A 16,630-nucleotide genomic window follows, 5' to 3' on the forward strand; every position below is an offset into this window, starting at 1 on the left:
ATGCAGCAATTTGGGAGAAATATAGTTAAGCAATTATTTTCAGGAGAAGAAAGAGATTACGTTTGATTAATGGCCTTAGGTTATGAGCATTAATGTTTAGATAAATGAATGATTTATTGGAAATATTTAGCTGACCAACTAGGGGTGTGGGTAGATACTGATAGATTTTCATTACGTGATTTAATTTTCCCTGTGACAAAGCTGTTATATTAGGTAAGCTGGAAAAAATGTAAAGGGGAAATTTGCTGCCACAATCTTTAAGCAGTATGCTGTAGTTTTGACCCTGAATTGGGAAGACTTGGGTTCAAACGCATGTTCAGCCAGTAAGTTTATCTGGATGGCTCTAAGCCCAACATAAGATTGTTTTGCAAATAAAATGGAACCCTACATATAAAGACCTGAACTCCTTGGAGGAAAGGTGAGATACAAATATAATAAAATAGAAGGTGTAGAGTCAATCCAACTTCTCTCTGGCTTTATCCAACTACAGAATGCAGAACATTACTCCAGAGAATTCTGTTGCCACAAATCCCCCAACCAGGTAATTCTGGTTAGTTAACTAAGTCATTTATACAAATCCCAGTTGCCCATACTCAGGAAACAGGAAACTGTTTCTTCTCTCACATATGAAACAGTAGAGGAAGAAGGAGCATGCAAGCACAAGATTTCTGCAGCCCATTCACTGTGACATGTGTCTGTAACCAAAGATGGCTCAGAAGCCATCAGAAAAGTAATTCCTAATGATATAATTACATCTGAGTGTTCACATTCTGTCTTTACACAATTCAGATTTGGCAGCCGCTTATAGATCTTCAAAGGTACTCCCATCGTCCACACATGGCTGCACTGTAGAGCTGTTTGGGAACAATACTTCATCAAGTACCTTCTAATTTGAGCTCCTCTAATCTATCGGAGATACGCCAGACTCACCGTTAAGAGGCTCTAGAGCAAGAGTGGGCAACATGCAGGCCTTTTTGGCACCCCTCCCCTCCCTGCAATCTGGCACTGAAATGTGGCGTCGCGGCAGCAAAAAAGGACGGCTTTTCCTGGTGTGAAGGAAAACAAGCAGAGGTTTGGCTGCCAAAATTTGGCAGTGCAGCAGGGGAAGATGTGTGGCCCCAGTGAGATCCAGGGGTGGGGCTGGGGATTGGTCCCCAGGCCTCTGAAAGTTGCCTACTCCTCCTTTACAGAGATTTCGTTAGGACTTCCAATAACTACTAGTAACTTGAGCCTTCAACACACGACAGTTTGACTCTGGAGTGCACTGTGCAACTATGTGGTGAGTGTATAAATGCAACTGCTATGTATTCCCACAGCTCCAGCTACCACCCTATTCATGCCACATAATCCATTACTATGACTAAATCCTAGGATACAAGTGCATTTTGTCCAGAGGTTTAGTTATGATTTTGGAGTCGATGTGCACAAATTCCAACTGACTTGTTTTCAGAGACAGTAAAAAATGAAGCTTTCAGATTTCTTACGTTCTGGACCATTTATTTATTTATTTATTTATTTATTGCATTTCTATACTGCCCAATAGCCGAAGCTCTCTGGGCGGTTCATTTCAGGCAACATCACCGAATCGGTATTATAGATGAGAGGTTGAATTGCAAAGTTTTCATCCCTTGCAAATATACAAAATGTGTCAGGAATAAAGGAAACAAGTTCTCCCTGTCCCCTTAAAAGCTTGGGTTTTTTTCTTTCTTTCTCCGTCACTCTGAACATACCTCAGAACAGTTGTTTCATCTACTCCAGCTCATGCTTTGCTACCTTTCCTCCTTAGAAAAATAAATCTAAGTAAGATTTAAGTGGCTTGATCCTTTCTCTGTATAAACTTGATCCTTTCTCTGTATAAACCCTGTTTTAACAGCCCCAGAAGGAAGACCTTCTGGTATACCACTAATTGCTTCCTTTCTGTCAGTCTTGTGGAGATTCGAATTGGCTCCAATAGGGACTTGGGCTCTCCTCCTCTCACAAAGGACATTCGAATCAACTGCCCTGTGAACAGGAGGGAAAAAGTCAGCCATTTTTGCCACCATTGCCGTCTCCTGCTGCTGCTGCTTCACATGCAGCCTTTTCCTCCCCTCACAGAGCTACTACAACCAACTGCTCTGTGGGCAGGAAAGGAGGTGTAAGCAAGCTGTCACCGTAACTATCTCTTCAAATACTCTTCTTTTTCTTTCTAAGGATTTTCATTTAACAGTTACCATTCTCCTTTCTCTCCCTTATTCTGTGTGTGTGTCTGTCATATCTTAAATTTAGCATGTAAGCCTGAGGGCAAGGACTGTTGTACTGTTTATCTTTATAACCCACTCTAGAAGCCTTTTGGCTAAAAAGTGAAAGTGTAAATGCAATAAATAAACGCAAGTTAAAAATGTACACATAACCCCTTTCTGGCCTGGGATTACCACAATATTACACTAGAGGGAGCACTCTTCTTTTCAGAGCACATCTACATTACCCATCAAGACTCTCATTTCTATAGCACCACGCATACCGATGGCTTTATATAAATAATAACCCTGTAAAGACTTCTTCTGTTTCATGTTGCTTTCTTTCTTTTAGAATTCTGTCATGACTCTAGTGATCACTTTCACACACCACTCTTTTAATGCCAGAATATTTTGCCAAGTTATCAGCGAAGGCCCTATTGGGCTAACGAGAGTACTGGCCTGGCAGGAGTAAAGCCATTGTTCCCAGAAATCTGTGTGAAATATTATACTTATGCCTGCAGCGAATATAAAAACGTATGGCTGAGGTGCTGTGCAATCAATGACCTGTAGATAAGAGAGGCTGATGCTGATAGGCTAAAATTAGTTTGAACTGAAAATTCTGTGTGGAGGAGGCAAAAGGTGGAGGGAACCAAAAGGAAAAGAAGGTGTACAGTATAGCTGAGAGAGGTCTAAATGGGGTGACGAGGGGAATGTTAGGCCCAGATGGCTTGGGGTTCCAGTAAATTGTAATCAAAATGAATATGATCCCCACTGCTCCATATTATGGGGAGCACTGACAAAGACACTTTAAGCATCCTATGTACAGCATTTAACCAAACAGTGGTACAAAGTTAGAATGATGTCATTTTTTTATAAGAAAAGGACAAGGTTATGCAAAGGGGGGGGGTGAGGGTTTAAAATGAGGAGAGACAAAAGGGGAGTCAAGCAAGAGCAACACAACCAATGAGCTCCAGTTGTATTGATTCGAGACAAAGTGATGTCCAGCTTTCAAGGTGGGCTCCCTGATCAATCACTTTCAGGATCGGTCTGTCTCTTTGGTGAAGCCTTGTCCTATACCACTGAAGAAGGTGGAGGTCTCACCTCTGCCCAAAGATCAAAGGACTATGTATCTCCCCTTTGTGGAAGATGTAAATAATGTTGCAATGAGTTGTAGCCGCTCAGTAATTATCCCCTGTTGTGGTTGGCAGCCTTGTGAACAAGTTGTTGTGTTTGTAGCCTTGTGGGCAAAAAATATTGTACTACATAAGATATACTTGCAGTGATTGTATTGAACAATAAAGCGGAGTTGAATCTTTCCCCTTTTGTGGCCTGGATTCCTGTTCCTGAAGACATGGTCTGGTTAATCCTTATGTTGACCTGTGTTAGCACTTAATATCAAAATTGGCTTTAGGTCGAGAAGGCATGTAAGGAAAAAGTATGACTGCCTCTCATCACAGTGTATCTGACTAATGCCACTTACCTGACAGTATACCAGATCTTGATCCCAAGCTCACTGATGAAAATAGAAGCACAAAAAACCCCAAAGCAAAAAACAAGAAAACCTACTCACCACATCACTGTGCATTGTGTAGAGATTGTCCGCCAAGCTTTCCAGTGCCAGCCACTTCACCGGCAGCTTAGAAGCACAGCCCTGACGGTAATAGTCTCCACTATAGATTTTCTTTGAAAGCCCAAAATCAGCTACACACACGTTCATGTATTCATCTAACCTAAAGGGAACAAAAAAGTGACTGTTGAAGAACTCAAGCAAACTTATCCAGGTGATGCAGGAAGAAATAGCAGGCCTGGGTTTCCTCCTTCAAACTGTGCCTCATTCCTTGTGTCACAGTAAGGCTTGATGTCAAGGTAGGCAGAGAACCTGACAGGTGCAATCCCCTAGACCATGCATGTTTCAGACTATTAGTGAGTCAAAGTTACCAGCATCAAATGAGCTGCAGTTTCCAATTGTCTCACTCAGGAAGAGAGTGTGCTTTCACCTTAAGATGGGGGAGGATATTGATTTCAACTGAAGAGGTGATTCACCTCACCTTGCCTCCTCGGAGAATTTGTGTAAGGGCAAGGAGACGCTCCTGAGAGAGTCCAACCAAAGTAGCCCCTCACCCATCTTCCTGGAAAGGAAGGAAAGGAACCTCTCGTGCAAGCACTGAGTCATTACTGACTCTTGGAGGGACGCCAGCTTTTGCTGATGTTTTCTTGGCAGGCCTTATAGCGGGGTGGTTTGCCGTTGCCTTCCCCAGCCGTTATTACCTTTCCCCCAGCTAACTGGGTACTCATTTTACCGACCTCGGGAGGATGGAAGGCTGAGTTGACCCGAGCCAGCTGCCTGAAACCAGCTTCCGCTGGGATCGAACTCAAGCCATGGGGAGAGTTTCGGCTGTAGAAACTGCTGCTTTACCGCTCTGCGCCACATGAGGCTCACCCATCTTCCTAGGGGCTTCTTAAAACACCCGTGTGGTTTAAGAGGAGTGCAGAAGAGGATAAGCTCATGTAATTAGCTCACGAAGAGGCTGCCTACACAACTGGAGAGAATGCTGCTATTCTATTGTTTTATCTTCTGCACCTCTGAATTTATTTTTAGTATTTTAACTGTAAACTGCCTCAACTACACTAGCAAAAAGTCAGTCTAGAAAAGCAAATAAATAAATAAACAAATCATAACTGAAATAAATGTTCATACTGATAAGTTATACACTACGGGGGTCCACATGGTCCATACGTGAAACACTTCTTTCCCAATGTATGTGGATGTAGTTGTGGTTATATGTTGCAGAAATGTAATCAACTCTGTTTAATTTCGTTACATGCTGAGCATGTAGGAAGCACTGGAACTGGGAGCTCCTGCTGGGCCTGCTTGGGGACAAGAACAGAATGGAAGCAAACCAAATGCTGAAGAAGTGGTGAAATGGAATTTCAGCCATGTGGGGTTCCCAAAGCCAGGAAACACAAGTGGGCATTGTCACTGGGCTTCCTCCTCCTTCCACAACCAAACGCTAAGATGGATTGCCTTAAAGAACAGTGACGACCCTGCTCAAGGCCACATGGAAATTATAACAACTACGAAGGGAAAAGGAGGAAATATGATAAATTTCTTCCAAAAATGGGAGGGACTTTAACTTGGTAGTGGAGCATGTATGCTTTGCATGCAGATGGTGCCAGATCCAATCCCTGACATCTCCCAGTAGGGCTAGGAAAGACTCCTGCATGAAACCCTGGAGAGCCACTGCCAGTCAGTGCCGACAATACTGGGCTTCATGGACCAATGCTCTGACAAAGTATAAGGCAGTTTCCTCTGTTCCAATAGCAGATTCATTGGTTGTCACATCAAGAGTTGCCAATTAAGCTTGTTGCTCTCTCCCAGCACATTAAAGTGTTTTGGGGCTAGTCATACAGTGCGTTGTTCTATCCTCAGCCCCAAGGAAAGACTTTTCTTTCCTCCCTTATTACAGGAAGCAGGCAAGGCTATTTTATCCAAATAGTACATTTCTGAAATTTCATTATAGAAATCTTAAATGCTTTAGAAATGCATTAAGCAGAGTCTTCTTATTTAAGTGCACATAAAAAAATCTACACATAAATGCACATTTGTTGCAAAAGGTGCAATGTAAGCTCCATATAGAACCTATGACAGAATATCCAGTCCCCACAGAATGGCTTAAGAGGAAGAAGAGAGTTTCTACTTGGGAACAGCCACATATAACTCCCCTTTACAGTCTTTTAGATTTGCTTTTGACCCTTTCAAGGCTTTGGTGCTTGATTTTGATCTGCCCTGACACATTATCTGATTTGGTCCGTGACTTTGTGATTTGCCTCTTTCCCTAACGTTCTTCGTCAACAGCCCAGCATTTTATCTTTGTTATTCCAATTCTGGTTTTACAGAGAATATGTATTCCTATACATGTCTACTCAGAAATAAGGATTAAAGAAACAAGGAGCGCTCCCTTTCCCTTTAGATGGTTTTCTGTAAGCCTTCTCTTCTCTGAGCCAAATTTCAATTAGGTTCCCTCCTTCATTGCAAATTTTCTCCTGGCCTTGTCTTCTGTAGTCAATTTCACCAGGTTCCTGAAATGGTGGGTAGCGTAGGAGGTGGAATGTATATGCCTTTGCTGCTTTTCTTTTTGGTTAGTCATGCCTAAGAACTCCAGCAGGAGAGTGCACACCACAGAGAGGATACACAAAACTGCACATATTTAGGCTAGGGAGTTGGGATGCTGTGAGGTTCATACCATGGGGCACTGCGAAATACAGACTCCCAGGTCACCAGTGCAAACATCTGCACGACACACACAAAACGAAACAAAAACATGTACTTAGAGCTAGAAGCAAAATCACATATTGTTTTTAAATAGATATTGTTTTTATGTTTTTTAATTTTTGTATATCTCTTTTTTATTTATTTATTTATTGCATTTCTATACCGCCCAATAGCTGAAGCTCTCTGGGTGGTTCACAAAATTAAGCCAATTCAAAGTATAAAACAACAGTATAAAACCATAATACAAAATACAATATAAAAGCACAACCAAGATAAAAACAGCAGCAATGCAAAAATACAAATTTAAAATACAAATTTAAAACAGTAAATTTAACATTAATTTATAGACTGTTAAAATACTGAGAGAATAAAAAGGTCTTCACCTGGCATCTAAAAGAATATAATGTAGGTGTAAAATATAATGTAAAAACAATGTTCATTGTTTTTAACTTTTGTAAACCGCCCAAAGAGCTCCGGCTTTGGGGCGGTATATAAATGTAATAAAATAAAATAAATGAATGAATAAATTTTCTTATCAACTCAAAAGAGGGGTTTGAGTGCTGGGAGCATGCAGTTTTTCTGCACTTAATGCACTAAGTGGAAGAGAATGCCGCATGAATCTTCTGCAATAGTTTAGCAAGCAATATGTTGTCTGCCAAAACTCTCCATTATATAGTTGCCTTCATGGATGTAGCCAGCTGCAGTTCATCTCCCACCCACTGAGTCTTGGGTTTACTCAACCAATGTCCCCTACAAATCATCCCCTTCACCTCTACAAATACTTCAGTAAGCCTATAAGAACATTGAGGACTTACATGCAGTTCCGAGCAGCTAAGTCCCTGTGAATGAAGTTTTTGGAGCTCAGATACTCCATACCACTAGCAATATCAATCATAAACTTCACAAGTGTCTGAAGAGTCAAGTCCTGCAGAAAAGGGCACAATGAAATGCAGATTACTGGAAAACAATGAATGTTTCAACATGCTATGTTTAGCAGCTATTCATTCCATTATCAACTCTAGAGGTGACAAAGCGCAATTAGCAGAGCCAACTTATTTGTTGATTGATTTGTTTGGTACCCAACCTTTCTACCCAAAAATAGCACTCAGTTGATTAAGAGAGCAATCCTATGGTCCCTGGGAGAGCATCTCAGGGACCACAGGGTTACTTGGAAAAACCCTTCTCAGGTCGGGGACAGTGCCGCTCCTCTCCCTCTGCTGGCTTTAGCTCAGCAGGGCAAAGGAAATTTGGAAGCTTCTGAGCACTGGGGGCACAACTAATAGGACTGCACCCTAAAGCAATGAAATGTTACAATTTTAGTGTTGTTGTTGTTGTTGTTGTTTTAAAAAAAAGCAGCACCCAACCCAACAGACCCACTTGTAGGCCAATGGTCTTCTGAATAAAGTGCTCTTTGCCTGCTGGTGGGAGGATAGAAGAGAGAGGGAATGGGTGACTCCATATCATTTAAGAAAACTTACTGGTTTACCCCACTGCAAGAATTACAGCCTTGTTATTTCACCAAGAGTGTAAAAAGGCTTGGGCAATTTTGGGAGATCCAGGGGCCTTTTTTATCCCCCTTCCCCACTCAACCTCCCCTGCCAATTTGGACCCTCTTGGCTTTGTAGCTGCCACAGAGGCCATTTTTTAAAAGTGTTTTCCCCCAAAAAATTCAGGTTAATTTAGGGGGCAGCAGGAGGTGGTGGGGTCCACAGGATTAAAAAGAAAGCCAGAGTATGGGAACTGTTGGCTCTGCTCACTCGCATTTGATGGGCCAAACTGCATTGAGTACTGCCATATACAACAAACTCCCTGTACAAAGAAAAGAAATATATCAGGGAGAGACATTCTTCCCAGCGTGCTACTTTCCTTATGCTAAGAGTTTTTTCTACACTGGGGAGCATTTAAGCATGCAATTCTGCTGCCTGTGGTTTGATATGATATAATCTAGCAAAGGTTGCACCACATAATTTTCCTGCTCATGTAGCTTGGCTCCAGAGAGATAAAAAACAATCAGAAAGCATGTATTGTCTTATCTGTCCTTGTCAACACCTCCACATAAAGAACTGTCAATCAAAGAACCAGTAGATTGTCGATGCTGCAATGTAAATAATGGGACCTGAACTAGAGGGTAAAGTTCCTTTCCCCCGTGTTCTTTTAAATATTCTCAGTGAATATCCTGTAGCCTAACTCGGCCCTTCAAGGATGATAGAATCCAAGAAAAGCATGTTCATACTCAAATCATGTTGAGAAAAATACTTTAATGAAAACACTGAGGATACCACTGAGGCCATGTTGCTCAGTGTGCATAGGCCTAGCTAAAGTCAATCGCAGTAAATGTTTTAATACACTGCCCAGGTTCAGATGATCAGCCTCGGTTGTTTGCCCCTCCCTCACAGGTGCTGGCCACACGGTGGTCACGTCATCCGAACTTGGCACGCGATGTGGGCGTGGTACATTTTCACCCACCCTACAACCCATGGCTTGAAGTATGGGTTGTGGGGTGGGTGAAAATGCCCTACTCCCACACCACGCACTGAGTTTGGATGACACCACAACCCACAATGTGGCATAATCCCAGTTGGGCAACCGGCACCTGCGGGGGAGAGGGAAACATCTAAGGCTGCCCTGTGTCCTCCCTGCCCCGATTATCCGAATAACCCCCCTGTTTCAGCAAGGAATTACTGATACAATATTTCTAGACCAAAAAGTTTGTCTTTCATCTTTGTTGACTATAGCAAGCACATCTGGTTTGACTATATTTGCACAATATGTTTGGATGGTCTGAGGCAAACCAAACTTGTAGTGACCTGCAGGTAACAGCCATGAGTAAGACTGCTGACCTTCATACAGATCAAAATAGGTTTGCACCTATGTGCCCATCACACTGTGCATTCAACAAACAAAAGCTTAACTTCAAAAAGTGATCTTCAAAGTAATTGTGGTAAGGTGTGGTAAGTGAGAGCATCTTACGAAGGGGTTTTCTCCAATCCGGGACATCACTAGAAAAGAGTGAAGGTCTCCATGCTTCATGAAAGGCAGAATAACCATTGGGATCGGAAGTCGCCCTTTAGGCCGATTGCGCAAGCTGACGCCTGATGTGAGAGAGTAGAGAAGGAAAGAGCAATTTTTAAGTACAATTATCCTTGATCTACGTTTTGATACTTCCCTCTTCAAGATCTGCTGAAAATATTTTGTAATTTTTCTGGGCAGCAGCATTTCTAAACTCTTGGCCACAGGACTGGCCCAAGGCAGGTTGCTGCCTGAAGCCCCAGCGTCTGTGTGCCTTCCGCTGCCTGTCCATCCAACTGTGCGTATGTGAGCTCCTCCTCTCCCGGAAGTCTCGTGGGACTTCCAGAACAAAGCGCAAGAGTCTCACGAGACCTCATCCTGGAAGTCCCGCGAGACTTAAGGGAGAGGTGGGGAAGCAAGAGAGCGGCTGGCTGCTTCTTGTTCCAGCCGGCCACGCAGGCCATCGGCCAGAACAAGAAGCGGTGGGACCAAGGTGAGTGTGGCCGGCTGTCTAAGCAAGCAGTCTGGGTGGGCGAGTAAGCGGCCACCGCTTTTTGATCCCGTCAGCCGCATATAGGTGGCCAGCAGGACCAAGAAGTGGCCACTCACTCACATGCTTCCCGCCCACCCAGACTGCTTGTTTTGACAGCCAGCCACGCTCACCACTTCTTGGTCCCACTGGCTTGGTTGTTTCCCTCTCCTCCGCAGGTGCTGGTCGCACAACTGGAATTATGCCATATTGTGGGTTGCGGTATCTTCCAAACTCAGTGCATGGTGTGGGAGTAGGGCATTCTCACCCACCCTACAACCCATACTTCAAGCCATGGGTTGTAGGGTGGGTGAAAATGTACTACGCCCAAGCAGTCCAAGTGGGCGGGAGCTGGCTGGGAGCCATGTAGATGAGCAGCTGCTTCTTGGTCCCACCGGCCACATGCATGTGGCCGGCAGGACCAAGAAGCAGTGAGTGTGGCCAACAGGCATAGCCTTCTGCCTGCCCAAGCAAGTAGTATGGGTGGGTGAGAGCCGCCCGGTGGGAGGCGTGCAGGAACAATCTCTTCTTAACCCCTGTGGACACTTGCAGGTGGCCAGTGGGACCAAGAAACAGTGAGTGTGCCCACAGGTGCACCCAATGCCATTCTTCCAAAATTTCACTGCCTGATGTGCCTGGATCAGGCTGCTTCATGGAAGGGCCGGCCCTGCTTGGCCTGATCCAGCCCATGTGTTCAGTGACATTTATTTTTATTTGGTTCACAAGGATGTGAAGCTTACCATTAGAAGTATTTTGAGAGTGAGTGCATATGGATGTACAGAGAACGCCTACAGTTCCAAATAGGGCAGAGTTTTACTTGACTGCTGCTGCCTCCTAGTCTACAAGCGCCTGCTGCAAAGAAGCTGTGAAATATGCACAGTTTGGGATCTTTCTGTACAAAAGTAAATATGGAGATGCAAAATAACTCACCAATCAGTTTAGTAACATGTGGATGGTCAAACTCCTTCATGCAGGCAGCTTCTTTCAGGAACTCCTCAATGTCATTTGAGGTGAAGATGTCCGCTAAAATGAAAGAAAGGAGCACTGAGATTTCCTTTCGAATGTAATGGAGGTAATTTCCCAGAAAACACGCAGAAGACAGAGCTAGGAGGAGCACTGAGAATCCTGATCATTAAATGTTTGTGCTGAGAAGTACATAGCCTCATATATCTCGGTAAATCCTGTTATTATGAAGTATATTCGGTACATTCATTCAACTTCTGGATGATTGCTTCAAGGTGCCTCAAGGATTAGAAAAAATTGCAAGTTTTCCATTGTCAGAGAAAAGGATTACTGATGTTTATATTTCTTTCCCCAGTATTTTCTGTACTGACTACAGAGGTCACTGCTTTTAAGACAATTGCAAATAACTTAAGAAGACAGACCTATACATGTGTACTCAGAAATACACACTGAGTTCAATGGGGTTACTCCCAAAGCTGCTAAACAGGAAGAGCTAGTGAAGGATCTGTTACCAAATTGATACAAGGACTCTAGAATCAACATCTGAGCTGTGCAATCAGCTTAATCCAGAGGTGTGGTAACTCAGTAATTAACACTGACATATATTAATAAATAGATTACATATGATGATTTACTAGAGTTATGATTTAATTTACCAATTCTGATTTAGAGATTGTGGATCACATTTGTGAGAGATTTAAGTAACGCTGGAAAATATCTGTTTAGGGCATCATCTCACTCCAACAGAAATGGAGATCCAAACTCCCAGAAATTTTAACGGAGTAGGATTGCAATTTTAATGGTGTTATTCTGAATCTACTTCGAGATTCATATTTGCTAATAGAGGTCACCAGGAATTTATATTCTCACAGATTAATGCTACAGCTCCAGGGATATGGAAGGCTATGCTGCATATTCTACTACTTGCGTATGTGTAGTTGACCGTGCTATTTTATTTCTCACTCCTGTGTAAGTGTATGTGCTCCTGATCTGGATCAGGATAATGGCACTCTGGGAGAGAAAGATTAAACTTTTCCCCATCACCACCTGTTCTTTCTTGAAATTCCACCCCCATGGGTGTATGTTAAAATAAAGAGGGGAAAAAAGGCTCCAATGCAATCAGTGGGGTTCCCCCCCTTTTTTAACCCCTCCACCTGGGGTGTGTGTGTAATTTTGGGGAAATAACAGGTGATGGGGGAAAGGTTTAATATTTTCTTGTCACCTGTTTTTTTCCATGAAATTTGCTCCCCCTCTCATACACAGTAGGGGTGTCCATTTTTTAAACCTCCCCCAGGGTGTGTGTGGAATTTGAGGGAAATAGCAGATAGGGGAAAAAGTTTAGTACTTCCCTCCCCAAGTTCCATGGTCCCAAACCCAGTTCAAGACCATACAGGGTACACAGAAGTAAAGAAAAATAGCAGGGTCGCAATTAGTAGAACATGTAGATTAGCCACGACTTTGGTGGTGTCTGCAACTTCTAGCCATTGTGTAAGTACTCAAGGTGGACATGGCTCTTAATATGGAAGGCCCACAGTGTTAAAATATGAAATAAAAAGAGGAAGGAAGACAAGAGGAGAGGAAAGGGAAAGGAAGCATAATAAAAAATGTTGCTTGAGAAGGCAGGGAAGGACGGGTGATGACAGGGAGGTACTGGGAGCACTCAAAGAGCATAGACGTGTCTCACCTTTTAGCATTTTCACTGCAACCTTCTGGAGGGAGCCATCAGGCAGTTTCAGCTGACCCTCTCTTACAGACCCAAATTCCCCTATTAATTACAAAAGAAGACGAGACAGTAACAGGTCAAGCATGAGGCAAATGAGTTTGGATTCCAGGGACCATTGAAGGGTGGAGCTGGTAGGAGAAGGGGCACATAGATGAAAGCTACTAAATTATGCTCTTGTCCAGCGAAACGTTTTCTTCCATGGGAATACCCATTGGAATGATTTCCAAGGAGGAATATGGACAACATCACGTTGGAGCAGAACATCTACGGGGATGCAGATTTCCCCCCAGGAAATACACAGGGACAGAAACTGCCAGGAACTTAAGGCATAATGCAGCTAAAGTTAAGCCAATGGGACTTAAAAGTGACTGACATTGTACTTTGAGATCTTTAGCAAATGATGATATACAGAATGGAGTTTGGATGGGCCGTGACATTACCAGGAATTCTTGGCAGTTGTATCCTTAATTCCTCTTTCCTCCCCCTAACTCTAGTCCCAGCTTTTCTCACTCCTCCTTCTCCCCTAACAGCATCTCACTCCTTGCTTACCTTCTATTCATTTCCTTCTTTTTTCATATATTTGTAATGTGTTCTCCGTTTCAACTTCCACACTACTCAAAATCTGCTATTCTTCCTTAATTTTCCTTAGCTGAATTTCTCCCCCTCAACATGCAGAATTCCTCCCTCCCACAGCAATGCCCACGGCAACCACAACAAGTATGTGTATTGGCATACTTGGCCAGAATTCCTCATGTTGTCAGCAAGGGTTCTGTATTGCCCTTATAAAAGCCGCCAAAGAGCTAATCAATATGCAGAATGATAGTTAAGACCCAGTTAAACTCCAGCCTCTAGCCAATAATGAAGTGATTGTTGTAGACTAACAGTCTGGTCCTATGCCATTACGCATGCCTAAGCTGTTTCAAATGAATGGGTTTACGCACACTTAACTGCATAGAATTTATCTTTAAGCCTCAACCAGAGCAAATGTACTTTTGCCTGGGCTTTGGTCCACCCTCACCTTTGCCTAGCATTCTTCCCAGGGTAAACTGCTGCTCCTGGATCAGGACATCCTTCAGTTTGGTCTTCAGTTCATCACTGATTCCTATACTGTCCACTGTAGAAACAGGAGAGAGATAGAAAGGGGGATTTAACAAAGAATCTCCATAAACCTAGCTCTTATAATATAATCTCTAGAATTGCAGGCTTTTGATCCTAGCCACAACTACGACAGAGAGCATGAAATGTGAACAGTTGAATCCCAACTGTTCTCAGAAGTAGTTTCAGTGGGAATTACTCCCTAGAAATTGCTGCCAAATAAATTTCCTTTTCTTGTCTTATGAAAGATGAGAAGCCCAAAACTTATTAAAAACTGGGGTTGGGGCTGGTGCTAAAGTTTCAGAGTTTAAAGTGCTGTAAGATCCTTCTTTTAAACAATGAAAAGGGAGGAGGAGGAGGAGGAGGAGGAGAATTAACATTTATATATCATCTTCTCTGCCGTAAGGCATTGTACAACAGACCAGTTGCTTTCTCAGATGGCCATTTAGAAATCATCCATCAGTGGTAAATAGTGGCTGTTTGGATATCACCAAACCTAAAATAATTCGCAGTAGCAGAATAGCTGGACTTTTATCTGAGACACATTATAAAGGTGGACCAATTGGGCAGCATCCAACTCGACACTAGCACTAATGTAAATGACATCTAGTGCAATGGCAATGGCATTAGCTGGTGCCACAGGTTTCCCCAGACAAGTATTTTGTCACACCAGCTAATGCTGTTGGTGTTCCTAGAACAGTAGAGCTAGAAGGGGCCTAAAAGGCCACCGAGTCCAACCCCCCGCTCAATGCAGGAATTCACCTTAAAGCATCCCTGACAGATGGTTGTCCAGCTGCCTCTTGAGGGCCTCTAGTGTGGGAGACCCACAACCTCCCCAGGTAACTGATTCCATTGTCGTACTGCTCTAACAGTCAGGAAGTTTTTCCTGATGTCCAGCTGGAATCTGGCTTCCTTTAACTTGAGCCCGCTATTCCGTGTCCTGCACTCTGGGAGGATCGAGAAGAGATCACGGCCCTCCTCTGTGTGACAACCTTTTAAGTATTTGAAGAGTGCTATCATGTCTCCCCTCAATCTTCTCTTCTCCAGGCTAAACACGCCCAGTTGTTTAAGTCTCTCTTCATAGGGCTTTGTTTCCAGACCCCTGATCATCCTAGTTGCCCTCCTCTGAACACGCTCCAGCTTGTCTTGTGTTGCGCTAGAGGTAGCTTATGCCAGCAAACATAATTTACATTAGCACTAGTGTTGACTTGGATATTGCCTGTTATTTTATTCATTTAAAATATATATCACCTCTAGGGCAAAAAGTGATTTTTAGGAAGCCTTACCATAAATTTAATATTTGTAATTTGTGTTTAAAATATGAAAATAAAACCAGCTAATACACTTTAGAACACTGTATCTTCAGCAACCAAAGCAAGGTAAAATCAAGGATTTGAAGAAACAATTCTGGATTCTGTTGTGACTACAGCATCTCAATGGATTTCAAAGTTAAAAATGAAGCGTAATTTCTAGATATGGCTTTTGTAAACATTTGCCCATGATATTATTTTGTCACTTCTTTTGTATTTATATGAGAAATGTTAAGCATTCAACAGAAAGATTTAGAAAACAGTGAGGATGGGGGAGGAGCAGGGGTAAAGGATAGCACTTTGAGTTGAGACATTTGGAAACTCACTTCACAAAAGGGGTCTGTAAGAAAGAATCATTTAGAACATTTTACCTACATGTTGCCTCAATAAGCTCTGGGACTTCTCTGTTGAAAGATCTCACTGCTCTGAAATGGACTACTGGATCCCCTCCCACCATGCTGTCAAAGGCATGACTAGAAAGTAAAAAAAGAAGCAAACAAATCTCATTAAGGTGATATGCAAGAAATACTACCAAAGCACAGTACAGACCACTTACATATATTTAATACAGAGCATTTCTACATGAGTGATTTGTTGGATGCTCGTGATTGGCCACTCACGGACGTTTGCGGGACATGGTCAACCCCCAGGATGTTTCCCGCACTTCCCCCCTTATCCTTTTAAACAAACACAGAGATAATCAGCTTTTTTAAAAAGCGCAAAACCAGTCCTGCATAAAGTTGGTGTTGCACTATAATTCCACCATGATGGCAGTCATTGAAGTGAATGGAACATGCAGATAGATGAAGTATTCAGTTCAAACTATGTGGCCTCCCCTGGCTGTCCATGTGATAGCGCCAATCATAACTCCAGAAGAAAAGCAGAAGCAGGAAGTCACGGTAAGGCCATGGGATTTTTTTAAAAATGCAGAGAAACTCACAGACAACAGCTCAGAGCCTCCATAAATTGGCAACTGCTTCATCTCTGTGAGACTGTGCAAAAGGTTTAATGGCCCTGGGGCAGGCCCTTTCTATGTCATATTTCTCAAAGGCCTCAGAAGCGAAGAGGGGTTACAGTGCCTCACCCCAGCAAGGGACATGGAGGTTGCTGCTTTTCCTTGGCTATGCCTCTGAAACAGCTCCTCCTCCCCCTGTTCTTCCTCCTCCTGTCTCTAATGGGAAGTTGTTTTGTTCTGGGGTGATGTTTCAGTCACTGCTACATGCTGCTATCTGCAGTGCCGCTACTTACCCTGCTCAGTCTCCCTGTTCCACAAGCCACCTACTTTGAGCTCATTCACTTTGTGAATATCAGAGGATTTCCTCAATACTAGGGTGACCATATGAAAAGGAGGACAGGGCTCCTGTATCTTTAATAGTTGTATATATAAGGGAATTTCAGCAGGTGTCATTTCTATACATGGAAACCCTGGTGAAATTCCCTCTTCATAGCAACAGTTAAAGCTATACCAGAGTGACCAGATTTAAAAGAGGGCAGGGCACCTGCAGCTTTAAC

The 16,630-nt window shown here is 43.0% G+C and overlaps 1 protein-coding gene across 2 annotated transcripts in view; it reads right to left on the bottom strand.

The window, feature by feature from the left end:
• TYRO3 (TYRO3 protein tyrosine kinase) overlaps nucleotides 1–16,630 on the bottom strand; it is an 87,285-nt gene that overhangs the window by 4,282 nt on the left and 66,373 nt on the right. For both annotated transcript variants that reach the window (XM_063117685.1, XM_063117684.1), the window contains exons 11-17: nucleotides 15,494–15,591; nucleotides 13,732–13,827; nucleotides 12,675–12,755; nucleotides 10,958–11,050; nucleotides 9,460–9,581; nucleotides 7,305–7,414; nucleotides 3,787–3,946 (exon numbers count right to left, since the gene is read on the bottom strand). In XM_063117685.1, coding sequence (XP_062973755.1) covers nucleotides 3,787–3,946; nucleotides 7,305–7,414; nucleotides 9,460–9,581; nucleotides 10,958–11,050; nucleotides 12,675–12,755; nucleotides 13,732–13,827; nucleotides 15,494–15,591 — 760 coding nt within the window. The remainder of the gene's footprint in view (nucleotides 1–3,786; nucleotides 3,947–7,304; nucleotides 7,415–9,459; nucleotides 9,582–10,957; nucleotides 11,051–12,674; nucleotides 12,756–13,731; nucleotides 13,828–15,493; nucleotides 15,592–16,630) is intronic.

Source organism: Elgaria multicarinata, chromosome 2 (assembly GCF_023053635.1).
Source record: "Elgaria multicarinata webbii isolate HBS135686 ecotype San Diego chromosome 2, rElgMul1.1.pri, whole genome shotgun sequence".
Taxonomy (NCBI): Eukaryota; Metazoa; Chordata; class Lepidosauria; order Squamata; family Anguidae; genus Elgaria; species Elgaria multicarinata.